The 16746-nt window shown below is 40.0% G+C and overlaps 1 protein-coding gene across 1 annotated transcript in view; it reads right to left on the minus strand.

Moving 5' to 3' along the window:
- Positions 1–6708: 6708 nt before the first annotated feature.
- PACRG (parkin coregulated) overlaps positions 6709–16746 on the minus strand; it is a 583836-nt gene continuing 573798 nt past the window's right edge. The window contains exon 5 of the mRNA XM_083176499.1: positions 6709–7631. Coding sequence (XP_083032625.1) covers positions 7471–7631 — 161 coding nt within the window. The 3' untranslated portion in view covers positions 6709–7470. The remainder of the gene's footprint in view (positions 7632–16746) is intronic.

Below are 16746 nucleotides of genomic sequence, written 5' to 3' on the forward strand. Positions count from 1 at the left end.
TGTGTGTGCCACTTGCACCATACAGTATCAGAGTTGAATGGGGGGGTCCCACCTTATTGTCTAGTGACATCGGCAGGTGCACCATTGCTTGCTGCAGCACAGGCTGAGCAGTAACTTGTCAGAAGCCATCTTGTCCCCTATTACAGGTGTAAGCAGGACTTCAGGGGCAGAGCCAATTATCCCTGAAGCCGAAGTAGGGGAATTAAAGAACTCAGTTGGAAAAGCAGCGATCACATTTGAATCCCACTGTAAATCGCACAGGTCCTGCTGTACATACAGAATAGTTGCACCTTTAATACTTGGAGCTTGAAGGCAGGCATCTCCATTGCCTCTGGGAGTAATGCCCCTGATTGAATAATTCTGTTAATGGTGCTACCAGCAAATATTTAAACTTTTTAAGCAGAATGTATCCCATATAGCCCGATTGATTTATCCACTTTCAGTTTTGGGACCTTCGCCTCTGTAAATGTAGTTTCATCTACCTTATTTTTATGAATGTCCTTTCAACTTAACTGTAACTCATTCTCTTCTACTCCTGTAGTGAATACTGAGCAAAAATAAGTATTTATATTGCCTTGCCTCCATCCAAATTCTCACTCTTTGTCTTAAGACATAATATTCATTTATTTGTTTTTTCCTTTCACTTATGTACTGTACTTTTGCAGCCTTTTGCCGCCTTTATCTACAGACTGGGACATTTTATCTTCAGCTTCTGCCTTAGCATGACCGATCACCTTCTTAGCCTCCTTCTGTCTGGAAAGATACACCTCTTTGTCATTATCATTTTGAGCCTGTTTGTATATTAGAACAGTAGACTTTGTTGCACAAACTGAACACCTACCAATTAGAGCAAAGAATACATTTTGAGTGTGGCTTCCTGCACTGACCTTGGCGGCCATACAAGACAATATGATGAGAGTTCAAATAGAGCAAAGAAGAGATCGCACTTGTTTATCCCATATGTATCTGTACCTGTCACTAAGCTGAACTTGTAAAGTAAAGCCAGCTTTTACATTACTGAGGGGCAGACCGTAATTAGGGAATTAATGCATACAGTATAAGATTGGGCAGTATTTGTCTTGCTGGAATTCAGCTAAGACATGAATCTTGTAAGGAGTACTGTGCTTAGAATTGCATAGTCTATGTGCAGTTAGGATGTGTACATTTAACTGTGATATCATACAATTACATATGCACCCATCTGCAGAAATTGTGGGGCCTGGGACTGACAAAAAAGGCAGCGAACCCCCCCCCCCCTTCCCCACCGGGTAGCGGGCAGAAGGTGAACCATGGCCCGATGCTGAGTGAGAAATTGAGGAGGTGCTGTTGGGCTGTGTGTGCTAGACTGCAAACCACCCCCTGCTGTTGAGGGGGGCTGAGCCCTGTGTGTGGAGGTGCCCTGGGCTGCGGACGACCCATGGCTGTTAGTGAAGGGGGCTGGCAGCCATGCAGGCAGTGGGCGATTGAGCAACCTGGGCTCTCCCCCCTCTTTCAGAGTGACAGGGCCTGGGACAGTTGTCATCCCCTGATTCCCATCTGTAGATTTGCCTTTTTTTATAGTAATAATAATAATAATAATAATATTAATAATAAGTACTTAATTATGTCTATGTTCCTCAGACAAAAGAATAAAAATTTGGTTGTGGCTTATACTATAGGGCAGAGTAGTAACAGTTGATCCCCTGCAAGACATGATTTCTCATTACAATCTCACGTTAGAAGATGTAATTATTGAATTTTGTGATATCACAAAAAGGAAAGAACAGAGAAGAGCAATGAGCAATTTGGACTGACTAGTGTTAGTAATATACATTTTGTAACAAGCAATTTGGACTGACTAGTGTTAGCTTTATACATTTTGTAACAAGCAATTTGGATTGCTATATAGTTATATATATTTTGTGCAATATTTAATTTGATGTTCTAGAAACGTTTTTGTTGGGCATCATAATGTGTTATTTTGAGACGACAGATATTCACTAAAAATAGCTGTGACTGGTGTTAGTATATGTGTGTTTCTTTGAAAGTGTGTTTGCACATTTAAGTTGAGTTTTCCATGTTGATTAAGGTATTTGCTTTCGGAAGTGCACTTGAGGGAGACTTGATCACACATGCTGTTGGGAGATCATGGCTCCCAACACAAATAGCCAATTGGTAACGTGCCGGGCTGCAAATCGTGAGGATTGCGGATCAAAACTCGCTATACTGTAGATCAGAGATTTTTATTTCAACAGATCTTGATTTCCACAACATTCCAGAACACATTTGCATGTTGCTGATGTACACAAGACAGGATTGTCGAGAGACATAAAACAAACCACTTTACTTTTCCTGAAAAGAAAATGAAAAAGAGCGTAGCTTCCTACTCCTGTTTTTCATAAAGCAAACGACGTTTAGCACAAACATGTTTGTTTCCATAAACTCTATACAAAATACTTGAATTTGTAAACTCTATACTAAAAATACTAATGAACGTTGAAATTGTGTCATTTGCATCCATTTCAAACAAAGACAACCACAGCAATGCACAATTTGTCCAAGAGATCATGTCTCCTTTACAGAGGGATCACATTTCCGAACTGAGTAGTAGATTTGATACGTTTTTCCAATAGCAAATATTGATTTTAAATGGCATTATTCATTGCTTTCCAAGAACACATTTGCTGTTGTTCACATAATACAAGACCTACCCTTTGATGTTCAACTGCCACAGCTTACATTACCCAATTGGCTGGTTGGCCATCACAAGAAAAGTGGGGATCAATGTTCACCACTCTCCCCTATCAGATATTTAAGTGTCAAGACTATCTGGGACAACACCAAGATTTGACACATATTCTTTGTAACACAGAATATAGAAGTCCCTTGATTGTCAGTCCTGTTTATTTATGCTGCAGTCCTATCCTTTATTTTATTTTATTAGATTCCCATTACCTGGAGCAAAATATAGGTTCAGTTGTATATCATCTGCATATCAGTGGTAGACACATCTCATTATTCCAACCAGTGGTAGCATGTATACTGTAAAAAGCATGGGAGATAGTAAAGAACCGTGTGTGCATTGGTGATGATGAGTATTTTCCAGTAAATTCTCTCTGCTGGTGGAAAATCATTTGAACCAGCTTAGTACAATTCCAACCAGTCCACAGAAATTGTTCATGCACTCAATTAGAGTCCGATGGGCCATTTTATCAAATGCTACAGAGATCAAGAAGAATTAAGACTGAACAGTTGCCTGTCTCTTGCAATCAGAAGACCAATCATTACGCACACATATCAGGGCTGCATCAGTGCTATGTCTACTCCTGAACCATGGCTGGAATGGATCATAAATAGTATGAATTGACATGCAGATTTCTAGTTGAGCTGCTACCACTTTCTCAATAACCTTTACTAGAAAAGGAAGGTATGAAACCAGTCCGCAGTTTGCCATGAAGTCAGGAGTTAAATTAGTCATCAATTGATTCTTTTAGTTTTCTAGGAAAATGTTTGTCTGCAAAGAACGATTTTTGTATATACAGGGCTAACTATGGGCCAAATTCAGAGCTGTTGCAATGCTAATATTTTCATAACTGAGCAACAAATCAGTAAACTGTGCATAAGTTGTGATCACACTACACATATTTAAGGTGACTTTTGCCAATCCACTCTCAGAGTGTAATCAATTGCAGAATAAATTGACCATTTAGTGACCATTTAGGTGTGGTAAAGGTGGAGTTGCGGTAAAAATGCAGGTGTTTCATGGGCAGTTTTGGGGCATGTACATGCTGTCAGCCGTGATCATGTACGCAGAAACACATGGCACCTGCGTTGCTACTACCATGTCCAGGCTGCATAGCCGTAGACCCACATATGTAGTCAATGTTCCCCGTTATTGCATATAGGCTGCAAATGTGTACACAATTGCGGTTGGGTTGTAATAGCTTTTGAGAGTATCTTTTTTACGTTCTGGTTGGCAGCTAACATTTGCAGTCCAGTAGCCTAGAAAATCACAATCGCATTATCATACAACTCATCAGGCCAGAACGGAATCAGGCCCTATGTCCATACAACCTGCCAGTTCTCACCAAAAGTAACATAAGGGTCTATTGACTAAGGGCCTGGTTCTATAATCCATCACCTCTGATCATGTTTATGACTAATGGCTAAAAATGTAAAAGGCAAATTCTTTAACTACTGCATAAGTGTTTTGCTAGTAAAATGATTGCCCTTTTACAGTTTATTTCAGGCACAAACATGAGAACCTCATGCTTTAGTAAGAAAAACCTATAGGGTCTCCCACAGAATATGTCCATTTGAATCCCTGTGTCTAGTGTAGTCAAAGTTCACAATGGAGGGTATGTCTGAGAATATGTATAGGAAAATGTATTGCATGTGACCAATAAGGGTATTTATGGATTATGATCACCCTGTAAATGGTCATTTGGAAATTCTAATTAATAATTACAATTTTTTTGGAATAAATAATGTTTTTTTGCAGATTTAAATCAAAATCCAAAGGCAATCTTTCCATGTGACATTTTCATTGTAATACATTTTTAATACTTTTATTTATAGATTATAAAGTTTAGATGTCAACAATAGCAGGTACAAGGGCTCTAAATGTCACATTCAGTTCTATGCTCAATGGTGCCCCAATACTACTTTAAAGTCTGGGTCATTTACTTCATGTAATGTCTGGTCAGACATTATGTGGCCCTGGTATTCTGAGTATACTGTCTTCCATACAGCTCTCATCTACTACCATCATAGTATCTGCCAAAACCTTGAGCATCAGTGTAACAAACCTTGGGTTGTATTTGGTATCATCATACTGCATTCTCCACACAGCACTGCACCTTGTTTAATTATCTACTGTGATTAATGCGATTTCAGGCGATTTCAGGCGATTTTTAGTCATGAAAATGTGCGCATTTTCAGTCATGAAAATCTGCACATTTTAAACCATGCGATTTTGTGTAAAAAAAAAAACAGAGTGGGGTCCCCCCTCCTGAGAATAACCAGCTCAGTGCTGGTTCTTGAAATACGGGGGAGCCCTAGTCATTTTGTCCCCCATATTTTGGGAACCAGGACCAGCCCTTGAGCCTGATTTGATAAAAGCCATGGAACTACAACTTGTTTGTTCCTGTGATTTTATGAAACCAGGACCGGCTCTTTCAGCCCGGGCTGGTCATGCTCAGGAGGGGGGACCCCACGCCATTTTTTTTTCCATTTTTTTTAACCCTTTTTTTGGACAGAACCATGCACAGATCACAATGATCTGTGCATGGTTCTGTTAAATTCGCCAGCCAGAACCTGGTCTATTTTTTTGTCGATTTTTGGTAAACTTTACCAAAAATTGCACCCTATTAAATGTGCGAGTTAGATGCTTTCCAATGGGAAAATTATCTGGATGCGAATTGAAGTGTGACTAAAAATCGCCACTTCAAAATGTGCGATTTCACGGCAAAAAGTGTGTTTTTTTGCCGCGAATCACACCCTATAAAATATGTGATTTCGCAAAAAAAAAAAATCGCACCCTATTACATTTTGCCCATGGACTCACTGAAAAGGGGAGTAGTCACAAGATAGTACCTCTAATTCAAATTATCCCACCGTAAGGCAACCTATAAACTGTCATTCCAGCTGGGTAGTGATGGGAAGGATTATCAGCTATGGGCCCTTTGGGCATTGGGGCCCCTGGGCAACTGCCCACTGGGCCCAATAGAAAAGATGGCCCTAGCTGCACATATTGTACTGTGACCCCTGCAGGGTTTACTTAATCTACCTACTCCCATAGTTTCTGTTGAGATAATTCATAACAAACATATTCAGTTGACTTAATAAACTGAAAAATTGGAAACCAATAAAGCAAAAAAATCTAAAGCTGCATATAAAGCTTCATCATTATGAATGCATGGTGCATTGTTTCCTTGCAAAAGTGATTGAACAATGAATCTGTCTGTTGATATCTAGGGCAACCACTCCGACATTTTACATATGAATAAACACTAAATTCCAGTTACTGTTATGTTGGAAGAGTAGTAAAAAAATTTCACAAAACTCTCTAACAAAACTGCTCCCCACCCTGCTATGGACAGACACATAGACCTTTGATTGTACAGTGTGGGCCTTGGGAGACAAATGGAGCCTTGAAGGAAGCAAACTCATGTAGCCATCCTCAACTGAGCCCTACTGAAGTAGACACTGGCATTTAAATACCTGGATTTTTCATCTTGTGTACAAATAGCTTAAATATTATTATTATTTACATTTAATTTATAAGGCACCACAAGTGGTATGCAGCACCGTACATATAGCACACATTAGACTGACTGACTGACACAACAGACTGACTGACTGATGTCATGATGTCCGCTCCGTCGTGACGTCACATGTCGGATCCGAACCCATGTCCTGACATCACGCATCGGACACCCCCCAGTGGGCCCTTACCCTCCCAGTCTGACACTACTTCTTCCCACAGCAAAAGGCCACCACTCAAGTAAGCAAATGATGAGAGGACAGTCTATCCAACACAGACTCACAGTAATTTCCTGCCTTCATTCAAAATGCAAAATTAAGTGAAATGCTGTCAATTACCAATATACCTTTTTACCGAAGGTACAAAAATATCCCAAAAATTGAATAATTTAAGGGGCAACAAGTTGTTTGCATCGCTGTACATATAGCTGTACATATAGCTTAGGGTAATTAGATGAACATTAGAAGACACTGAAGTGGGGGTATGAGCGTACTAACTATAGTGGGCGCACAAGTAACATATAAGTACCGACCGATAGTTTTGCTAATGATCTTTAGGTGATGCCAGATTTTAACCAATGATATCTGACCTATAAAGATTATTGAAAGCAATGTATAGATATATTAGTAACACTTTTCTGTTGCAGATAATATATTCACTACATTTCCTAAGTAATCCTATATATAACACAACTATTTTGAGTTCTCTGTTGAAGAATATAAGCGTAACTTAATGTATATATGAATTGGCTTATTATGCAAAAGCCACATTATACTGCACAGCTGCAAAAAAATCACAGCTGAAATGCTAGTTCTTTTCCATGACAAACACCTATTAAGCAGTCAGAGCAAACCCTCATTAAAACCTCTGACATCACCCTTAGGGCAAGAGAACACAGAGCAGCAATTGCCGAATTGCATATGAAAATTATAGTTTTATTGTCTGTACAACTGAAGTCTTAACTCCAGCTCCCATTTCAGTGAGCTCAGTCATAAAGAGGGTATTCTTTCCTGGTACAAGAAAGCACAGTACACCATTGTAATGCAAGAAACAGTCGCTGTTTATGTATTCGATAGCCTTGTTCACAATAGCACTAAGTGAAATGGCCCAGAAGATCCAAATTTAGCAGCTGTGAAGAAAGTAAGTCATAAATAAGAGAAAACAGGGCATGCAATTTCAGGAGCAGAAAACAGCATTTCTCTTTATTGAAATATGCTAAGATTGACTTAGTTTATCAAACAGGATTCATAGGTAGGGACCATGTATTTTATATTAATGAAAGCATCTTCTCCTCCATGACGTTCAAATGCTTCCAATGTTTCCTGTATCAAGTCTCCGATGTTTTCACGTTTTTGCTGGCTGTAGTCAATTCCGTCTCCTGAATTCACTGCACAAAGAGGAGAGTTCTGTTAGTTTGTAAACTCCTAGTTATATTCTTCACAACACAAAGATAATGTCATGCCACTAAATAATGAGATATTTATTAGGCTAAAAAGTATATGCCATATATATATATATATATATATATATATATATATATATATATATATATATATATATGGCATTGATGTCTTTCTTTGATCTTTCATGGTTAAAAAGAAAATTGCTAAACAAATATATGACCCATGTACTAACCCAACCCTAATTGTAAATATACCCCGCAGTCACAACGTGAGCACTCCCTCATCTTCATTCCTGGTCTACAAAGCTGGAAGTTAAATATGCCTCTAACTACGCTCTGCAGAATGCTTCACATTTAATTTTCAACATTTCACCAGCAAAATCTTTTATATCTTTTGTTAAAGAAATAATTCATTTTTGTTCATTGAGCAACTTAGCACTATTAAAAGGTCTCCCGTAAATCTGAATTATGTACAAAATTTATAGACTTAATACAATGGCTAGCTCTACTCTTTTTAATTTACTGCACATGGTTGAAAAAAAGTGGAATGGGAATAGTAGATAAAAGTTAAAGAATAAAAACTTTATTAGTGTAAACTATTGATTTACTAAAACAGGTATCTTTTGTCAGTTCAATCTACAGTACAATATTTTGCATAATTTACAAGACACGGTCATTATTTAAAGTGCTGTTGTAAAGTTTTCAATGTGACCTACAACTAAAAAGGGCAAGCACAGAATCCCAATCAATCATATAGAGAAAACGCAGCTCATGAACTACAGCTGTATTTTCCCTTTAATTTGCATTTACTTTCCATCTAACAGGATAAAGAGCTTTTACAAATGAAGTTGTAGTTTAGTGGATACATTTATGTATCATGTGTGTTAATAAAATGCCTTACTTATTACAGAAAAAACATTAGTGCGGAAGCAGGGCGCTGATTGGGGTGGGCTGGAACCCACAATGCTGGAGCAGGAAGATGGTTCCGGGGTTCCCCCAACAGACACACCGCAAAGGTGAAAGGGGTGCACTTAGTTACACACTACTCATTATGGCCGTGTAATACATCCAAGAGAAATGCCGAATTCTTGTGGTGCATATCATTTTGTGACTGTGAATTATTTATCACCAATGTGTGGAGAAAGATGTTGATTTTTGTGGGACGCAGAAGTCTTCATAGCCACCAGTGGGAGATAGACTATTTCTAGAGTGGTTTATTATGTTGACAATGTGTAGGTTGACGTAATAAAGGTTTACACATGAAAAGGTTAACACGGAGAAAGCTGACACTTACGCGCCATGCTTCAGTTACAATGGGTTATATAAAAGTGAGACGGCACTGACATTCCTGTTTATGCTTCTAGTCTGCAAAAACACCTATAAGTACAATAAAACACAGACAGTCCTAAATGATGCGCCTCCTCGCATATCATAATTAATTTAAGTCATTAAATGGTCTAAAACCAAGCAGTATTTTATGAAATAATCTGTAATGTTATATTAAATGGTCTGCTGGTGCGAGATGTCGGGCAATGCTGCATAATCCTCCTGCAGACACTGCCCTGCTGCCCAGAATATGTGATGGATACATATCCTAAAGCTCAATGAGCAAAGAGAAGATCTCTATGGGAGTGGAGCATAATCACTAGGTCTGCTCCACCAATATTGCTATGGGACATGGCGATGCCATGTTCTACCACTGATTAATGTACTTCTACTTTTGTACCTTGAGACAACTTGTATCAGTCTCCCTGCAAGCCTAGGCAGGGCTGGCCTTACCCAGCAGGCAATAGAGGCTCTCTCCCTGCTCTACATCCCCTGCTGTGCTCTGTGGCTGCCGGCTGCTGCTACGCCTGTCACACTGCATGACAGGCAGCAGTGTCGGCAGCACAGAGCTCCCTCCCGGCTCCTAAACAGCCTTTTCAGCGAAGGGACCAAAAATGGGTGGGGCTACATGGATGGAGGGGGCGGGGCTACATGGAACATAAGGGGTGTAGCTACACAGAAGCAAAACTGATGAAAAAAAGGAATCAGGAGAGAATGAGCTGCCAACCTGAACTAGGTGAGTAAAGTGTGAGAGTACTACTGCCAGCAACTGGTGTGGGCATATGTGTAAGCAGAGCTACTACTGTCGGCAACTGGTGTGGGCATATGTATAGGCAGCGCTGCTACTGTCAGCAACTGGTGTGGGCATATGTATAGGCAGTGCTGCTACTGTCGGCAACTGGTGTGGTTATATATATATAGGCAGCACTACTATGTTGGCAACTGGTGTGGGTATATTTATAGGCAATGCTACTACTGTCGGCATATGTGTAGGCAATGCTACTACTGTCGACAACTGGTGTGGGCATATGTATAGGCAGCTCTACTACTGTTTGCAACTGATGTGGGCATACTGGTGTGGGTGTTACATATAAGCAGCGCTACCCCGTAACCCTGAGGCATAGCATATAACACACTCACTTGCCAAGCTACAGAGAACAGTTCTCCCAGATAGCTCTCTCCCACACAGTCACACGGAGGAGCACAGGCTGGGAGGAGCTGCATGCTGCCTCTGCAACTAGCTCCCCCTGCTGTCAGATAGCAAAGCGACAGCCTGTGTTAGACATCTGCCGGAAGCCACACAGCCTGACGGAGGCTTAAAAATCATTAAAATCGATCATCTGTGCCGCTGCATCCCGTGGCTGGCAGGGGGTTTTTAGGTACTCGGACCTCTCCCTACGTGCGCATGTGCAAGGTCCTGCTTGCAAGCTTGCAATCAAGCTATGATACACAAACAATGTTACAATATGTATAAACATCCATACATCAATCCATCCCTTGTACTGTGATTTGGAAACAAAGAAATCAGTTTATTTACACATAACTGACAATGTCGTTTGGAAAGGAACATAATGTCACTTCAGAACACTTAGGCAGTACTACATGACACTGGCAGTACTACATGACACAGACAGTCAGAGCCGTATTTGTGGCAGTAGTTACTCTGTATTGTTAGCACTAACCATTAGGATAATTAAGTATATGCTCAATATTCCATACTAGTTTTTGGTCAGATCCTTCCATTGCCAATACTGGTTTTATTTCTCTATAATTCCTTATAATAACACATCTTAGATTTCTTAACAAAGTGGGTTGGATAGCAGTTTTCCAAGAGCAAGTTAAAACATCACAAAGACAGTATAATTCTCCTTTTCCAGGCATGAATAAAAAGGTTTTCAGTAGAAAAATTAGTAATATCAGCATTTCACAGTGAAGGTCATCACCTCAAAAAAATCTATCCAACTTTATTAGGCTATTAAAACAGTATAGTAGCTGAGCTATAAGTATGTACAAAATATTTCATTTTTATATGTTTTACCAGTGTGATATTCAGATTTAAAAGGGTCTTGCACTTTCAGAGTACTCTAATTTATTGTCGTGTATGTGCCGCTGTGCAACATTCTCTGAAAACATTGGGTTTTTTTTTTCTTTCTGTATAGCTTGTATGCCTATAAGCCATATTTCCATAGAATAAAACATAGTTGTTTATTTTCATTGCTCTTGTATACAAAATAAAAGCACTCTCTGGATATAATTATATCTACCACAAAATAAACACAAATAAATGACTGCATCAGGGCATTTATTTAGTATTTTCTCCGTACATGTTCCATAAAGCTACAAACAACTTTCAAACACAACCTGTAACCAGGGACATCACTGATCTAGGTAGTATGCAGTGGGTAAGGTGGACTCCATGTGCAGGCCAATGATAAAAAAAGTGTTGCAACCTCACGTGAAGGGGTCACTTTTTTAATCTGGTGCTGACTGCGCACCAATTGCCAATCATGAACCGCCAATGAGCAGCTGCCGCTTGGCAGCTTCTAATTAGCTTCCGGTCCATGAGCTGTGGCTGGCTCAATCCCGTTTTTTTTTTCAAAAGCTGACCCTTTATTTTTTATTGGCAGCCAGTGTGCTTGCTTTGATTGGATGGCAGCCGGGGCCAACTTTAAACTTTACTGCAGCCAGGACGTAATGCATCCTGCTCAACCTCTGTCCCAGCATCACTGCCAATGGAGATGTGTGATCCCAGCACTGGCACATTTTCTGTATCGGCAGGAAGTGACACTATGTCATAACACTGTATATAGCTCCATTTCCAGCTCTTTTTTAGGCAAAGATTGACTTTAATTAGATTAAATTGTATGGAAAAATGAAAACCCAGACAATGTAATTTAAACTATATGCTGGAGCAATTCAGTAAAACTAGTATTATGGATTTTATCACATCTGTATGAAGCAACCGTCTACTGAAAATGATCACTTTTCTCTGTCTTCAAGTACAAAATGATCTCTAAGATATGATTTCACTAAAATGGTCAGCTTCTATCTGAAGTCACCTGCCAAGTGCTATAACTGCTTATTCTCTCCTGCTACTGAAATTAGTCATATTTTAGCTCAAACTGAGATAATTACAGATGCATTCAGTGAGAGTTGCTGTCTCAACAAGGTAGATGGATCTCTGTGACCTTTACAGAATACCTTATGTTAAGTATGCAATCATCATACAATGTGTGCTTTGAAGCATATTGATACAAATACATAAGGATTTCCTGAGTTGTTCCTTTAAGTTTGACTTCAAATCGGTGCACGGTGTGAGGACACTGTTCTCGTGTTACAAGGATTCTAACAGTTTCTTTACCCATCTAAGTAAATTGTGAGTTATTCTCTAATGTGTAAATACTGAGCTACTGTACTGTATATCCCTGTGACTGTTTTATTACAAGACCCATAACAATCCATACACCACATAATATTTAACAACATACCAGACACTTTGGTAAATGATCTATATAAAAATTATCTGCAGAGAATTGAGAATAAATTAATAACCAAAACACTACACAAAAATACCAATCTTGTTTCAACTTTTTTTTTCTATTAACAGCTGTGATTGTAGAAATAGGGCCTGATTCTTAATCACAGGACATTTCTGCATCATAGTGTCTATAGATGCAGCATCAGACTTACAGTAAGGTGCCCACACGGTGCGATATGTGTGGTGTGCGTTTTGTCCTAGATCGCATTGCGATGCACTCAAACAGCGTGAGATTTGAACTAGATGTGATGCGATCTAGTACAAAATGTACTGCCTGCACATACTTTTTGTACTTTGCAATATGTTTGCAAGCCTACAAAAACATGGTGCAATGTGAACTGAATGCAATGCGTTTTGAACTAAAAGGTTCAAAAAGCATCAGTGGTGGCTGCTGTTCGTGCAAGCCACATATGGCAGAGGGGATTGGGGAGTATAAGCAAACTTAATCGTACCTTTTTTGTAAAATGTTATATGTGATGACTTCCTGTCCCTAAAGATAACCACGGCTCAGGGCGGATTAAAGGAGAGGTGATAGGGGCAGCCGTCCCATGGACCTGACAAATTAAGGGCTTCCATAAACTCAGAGGCACACCACCGGGTTTGTTCTGTCAGTGCAGAGGTGAGCCGGGAGAACAGGCATCTCTCACCAGCAATTTCACTTGGAAGGGGCCCATACAAGGTCGTTGCCCCAGGACCCCCACCAATCTCAATCCAGCCCTGCCACCACTGCATTCGGGAGCCAGGATTCTTTCCCAGTCATCCATTGTCTAGTTAACCAGGAATCTGTAGTTAGGTTTAGGCATACCTATGCCTTACCCTCTCCCTAATGCCTAACCTTAACAATTAAAGCTGGGTACACACTATACAATTCCACAACTTGTCAAATATTGGGTTGTTTTCTGAAACATTGCACACACCTGTTGCACCTGCAAAAAATGCACCTTTATTAAAAAAATCACATGTTTCCGTTACGAAAAACTTACCATAAATCGCAAATGTTTTTTGGCTTGTTCTAAAAAATTGCACCCTATTACATGCACAATTTTCATCTGAAAATAGCACATATGACATGTGCGACATGGTGTGATTTTTTAGCTGTCTAAAAAAAAAAATCACAATCTATTACAGCTCACCCATGGCCTCTAATGGCTGTCATATTTTCTGTGTAGGTGGGTCTTACCCTGTGTTAATTAGCCACACCCCTTATACGATGCTCAGTCCAACATTGTCATGTGATTCTAAGTAGTAAATGCAAAATCCATACCATAAAATTGTAATTAAATGCATAAAAATATAAATAGGATACCAGGGTCACATTCATCCAGTAATTGTCTTAAAAGAGAAGACGCTGCTTTTTTGGTAAAATCTCTTCATATTTAATGCAAAAATGTCCTGTCCTGGTGCACCACAGCCAAAGCAGCATCTGGGATTTTACTAAGGCAATTCTGGTAAAGCTCTCTCCTTATAAATATTGACTCTGCTCATTAAAGGTCTTTGTGGCCCAGTCCTGTTGCTGGTTTATAGTGAAATAGTAGACTGCATTCCCAGCCTACCAACCTGCACCAATCAAGTGTAAACCCTAAATATAAATAGGCAATGATTCTGAACAACTGTCTCAGTTACTTTTACTTTAGTTAGTACAACTGACTGACAAAGAAACATCGGAAATAGAAAAAGCACAGACACTGGTTAAAAACTACTGTGTCACATCCCTATAAATATATTGCAAGACACAATGCTATTTGCAGTAACATTTCTGGAAACCCTGTCAGATGTCACAGTGACGCTGGAACACATGGAGAAGTTTTACGAATGATGCAAGTCAAGTACAAATACACTTGTGATTTGCTTCTGAAACAAATACATTGAAATTAAGCCAGTATGACAGCTGTTATCACTATTTTCCATTCCCTGGAAATACTAGCTAGGATCAAACAGAATCCGTGCCTACTTCACATTTTTTATTGAAGTACTAATATGAAAACAAAGGCATTGTTTTTTTTTTCCTTGACAAATAACAGCAGGTGATATATTAAATCACTGTAAAAAAGGGAATTGATATTTTTATCTGAGTTGGTGAGCAGTTTTATTGCTATAATAATAAGGTAAAACTTTCAAAATTGCTTGTGTAGCTAAGAAAGATCAATAATGAAACAAAGTGGGTCTGAATAATGTTCCATGTACAGGCTCCAATGGCACAACTACAAATAAACTAAGCAATATGTCATTAAAATAAAAACTAAAGTGATAACACAATAGTCAGTGTAAACCATATGAAACAATTTGATTTGGCTATGGACAGTATATTGGAGGGCATTAAGGGGGTTATTCAGGTTGATTCGCAAGGCTGCGAATTCGCAGCCATGTGAGTCCACCAAACCCCGCCCGGCGAACGCACGCCCCCCCCCCGCCGCCCCAGCAAAGTGCGGCTTCGCCCGCACAGCAGCGAATGGATGTTTTGCATAAACATCCATTCGCTTTGCTGGGGTGTCCGCCCACATCATTCGATGGTCGGTGACCATCGAATGATGTTTAACGTGCACGCTTATATAAGTGACTTTTGAGTTACTTAGTTTAGCGTGCACACTGGCGTGATATGGGCATACCCGGCCCACACACCCGTGTCACTGCCTCATTACCATGAGAACGCCCAGCGTTCTCATGGAAACGCCCATGGAACGCCCAGCGTTCCCATATGGTAATGGGGCAGCCCGGCGCTCCCCGCCCATCTCCGCCCCCCCCCCTCACTGCCATGGGTGCATGCGCAGACGCACAACATCGGTACTGATTTCGAATGCGCGCAGTACCGATGAAATCTGAATAAGGCCCTAAGTAAGCAAAAATTAAAAGGTACAAACGTATACTGTATGTTAAAAGATTGATACTTGGACATATAAATAGCCTTTCATAATGTACTAGTTAAAAGCCCAGCAAAATGAGGGCTTCTGCAATGTACTTTCACTTTAAGCTGTGACCGCTTTTCTTTCACTTTGAGCTGTGACAGTTTTTAGCACACAAACTCTCCAGCCCCAGTCCCAAGCTGCTCCAAACTCTGATCTCTGTCTTCACTGCTCCCTTTCTCCATATCCAGCAAATTTGTAACAGCTCAGTGTCCCTGCAGAAATTGCTTTCACTTTCTGTTATGAAATATTTTAGCAAACAAAGGAGTAATTTGGTCTGTCGAGTGGCCTCTAATGGTCATTGGTGATATTTCACCTCATAGAGTTGGGAAGTAGTTAGCCTTTTATATATAGATACTGTGGGGGAAATTTACTAAGATGTGAGTTGTATTTCCCATGTGATGTTGCTATGGGCAACCAATCAGATACTATCTATTGTCTTCTAGAATGTGCTAAAAAAATTAGAAGTAGTTTCAGATAGGTTGCCCATGGCAACATACCATGTGAAATACAACTCACATCTTAGTAAATTTCCCCCTGTATGTGGATAGACTGTATTACTAAAATTAGAGAGCTTTCTTTGTCTAGCTAGTGGGTTTTGGGCTTGATATATAGGGAGAGGATGATGGAAACATCTTACTCCTATCACAATTTGACCATACTTCTCAAATATTTTGATTTCAGCTTTGTGCTGCATGTAGGTGGGGGAGAGGGTTGGACACGGCTCTCTGTCACCCCTGCTCTGCAAAGTAGACTTGCCTTCCTTTTCTGGGGGGGGGGTATGCCCTGGTGTACACATACCTCCAAACTTTCATTGGCGATCCAGCAGACCTTTGCGCGCAGGGCAGCAGCGTGTCCGAAATTTTGGGGCCGTTTAGCCACTGCTGCCCCTCTGCCTGTAGGGATTAGATGCTGTGCGCATGGGCACAGCATCTATTCCCTGCTGACAAGCGGGTAGCAGTAGGGGCTCCCAACTGCCCCCCGCCACAGGACACTGCTAGCCTCAGGCAGCCCACGGGAACATCCCCAAAAACCGACAAGTCCCCACGGTAAACGGGACAGTTGGGAGGTATGGTGTACATATAGAATTAATATATAGTATTCCTGGTTAATCATATATATTGTAGTACAGAGTGGGAAAATACACTATATGTGCATAACCATTAACTATTTTTTAGGAAAAAAATGAAACTAGAATCAGTCAACATATTATAGTTTGCATGCTAAATAATGCCCAGGTATTAAACCTGTCTAAAATCACAGCTAAACTAACATACTTGCAAAATGTTCAATATTTGCTCAGTCTTTTTCCCTTTAGTTTCTATTGTTAGCTGAA

This window comes from Crinia signifera, chromosome 3, assembly GCF_055691185.1.
Source record: "Crinia signifera chromosome 3, ASM5569118v1, whole genome shotgun sequence".
Classification (NCBI taxonomy): domain Eukaryota; kingdom Metazoa; phylum Chordata; class Amphibia; order Anura; family Myobatrachidae; genus Crinia; species Crinia signifera.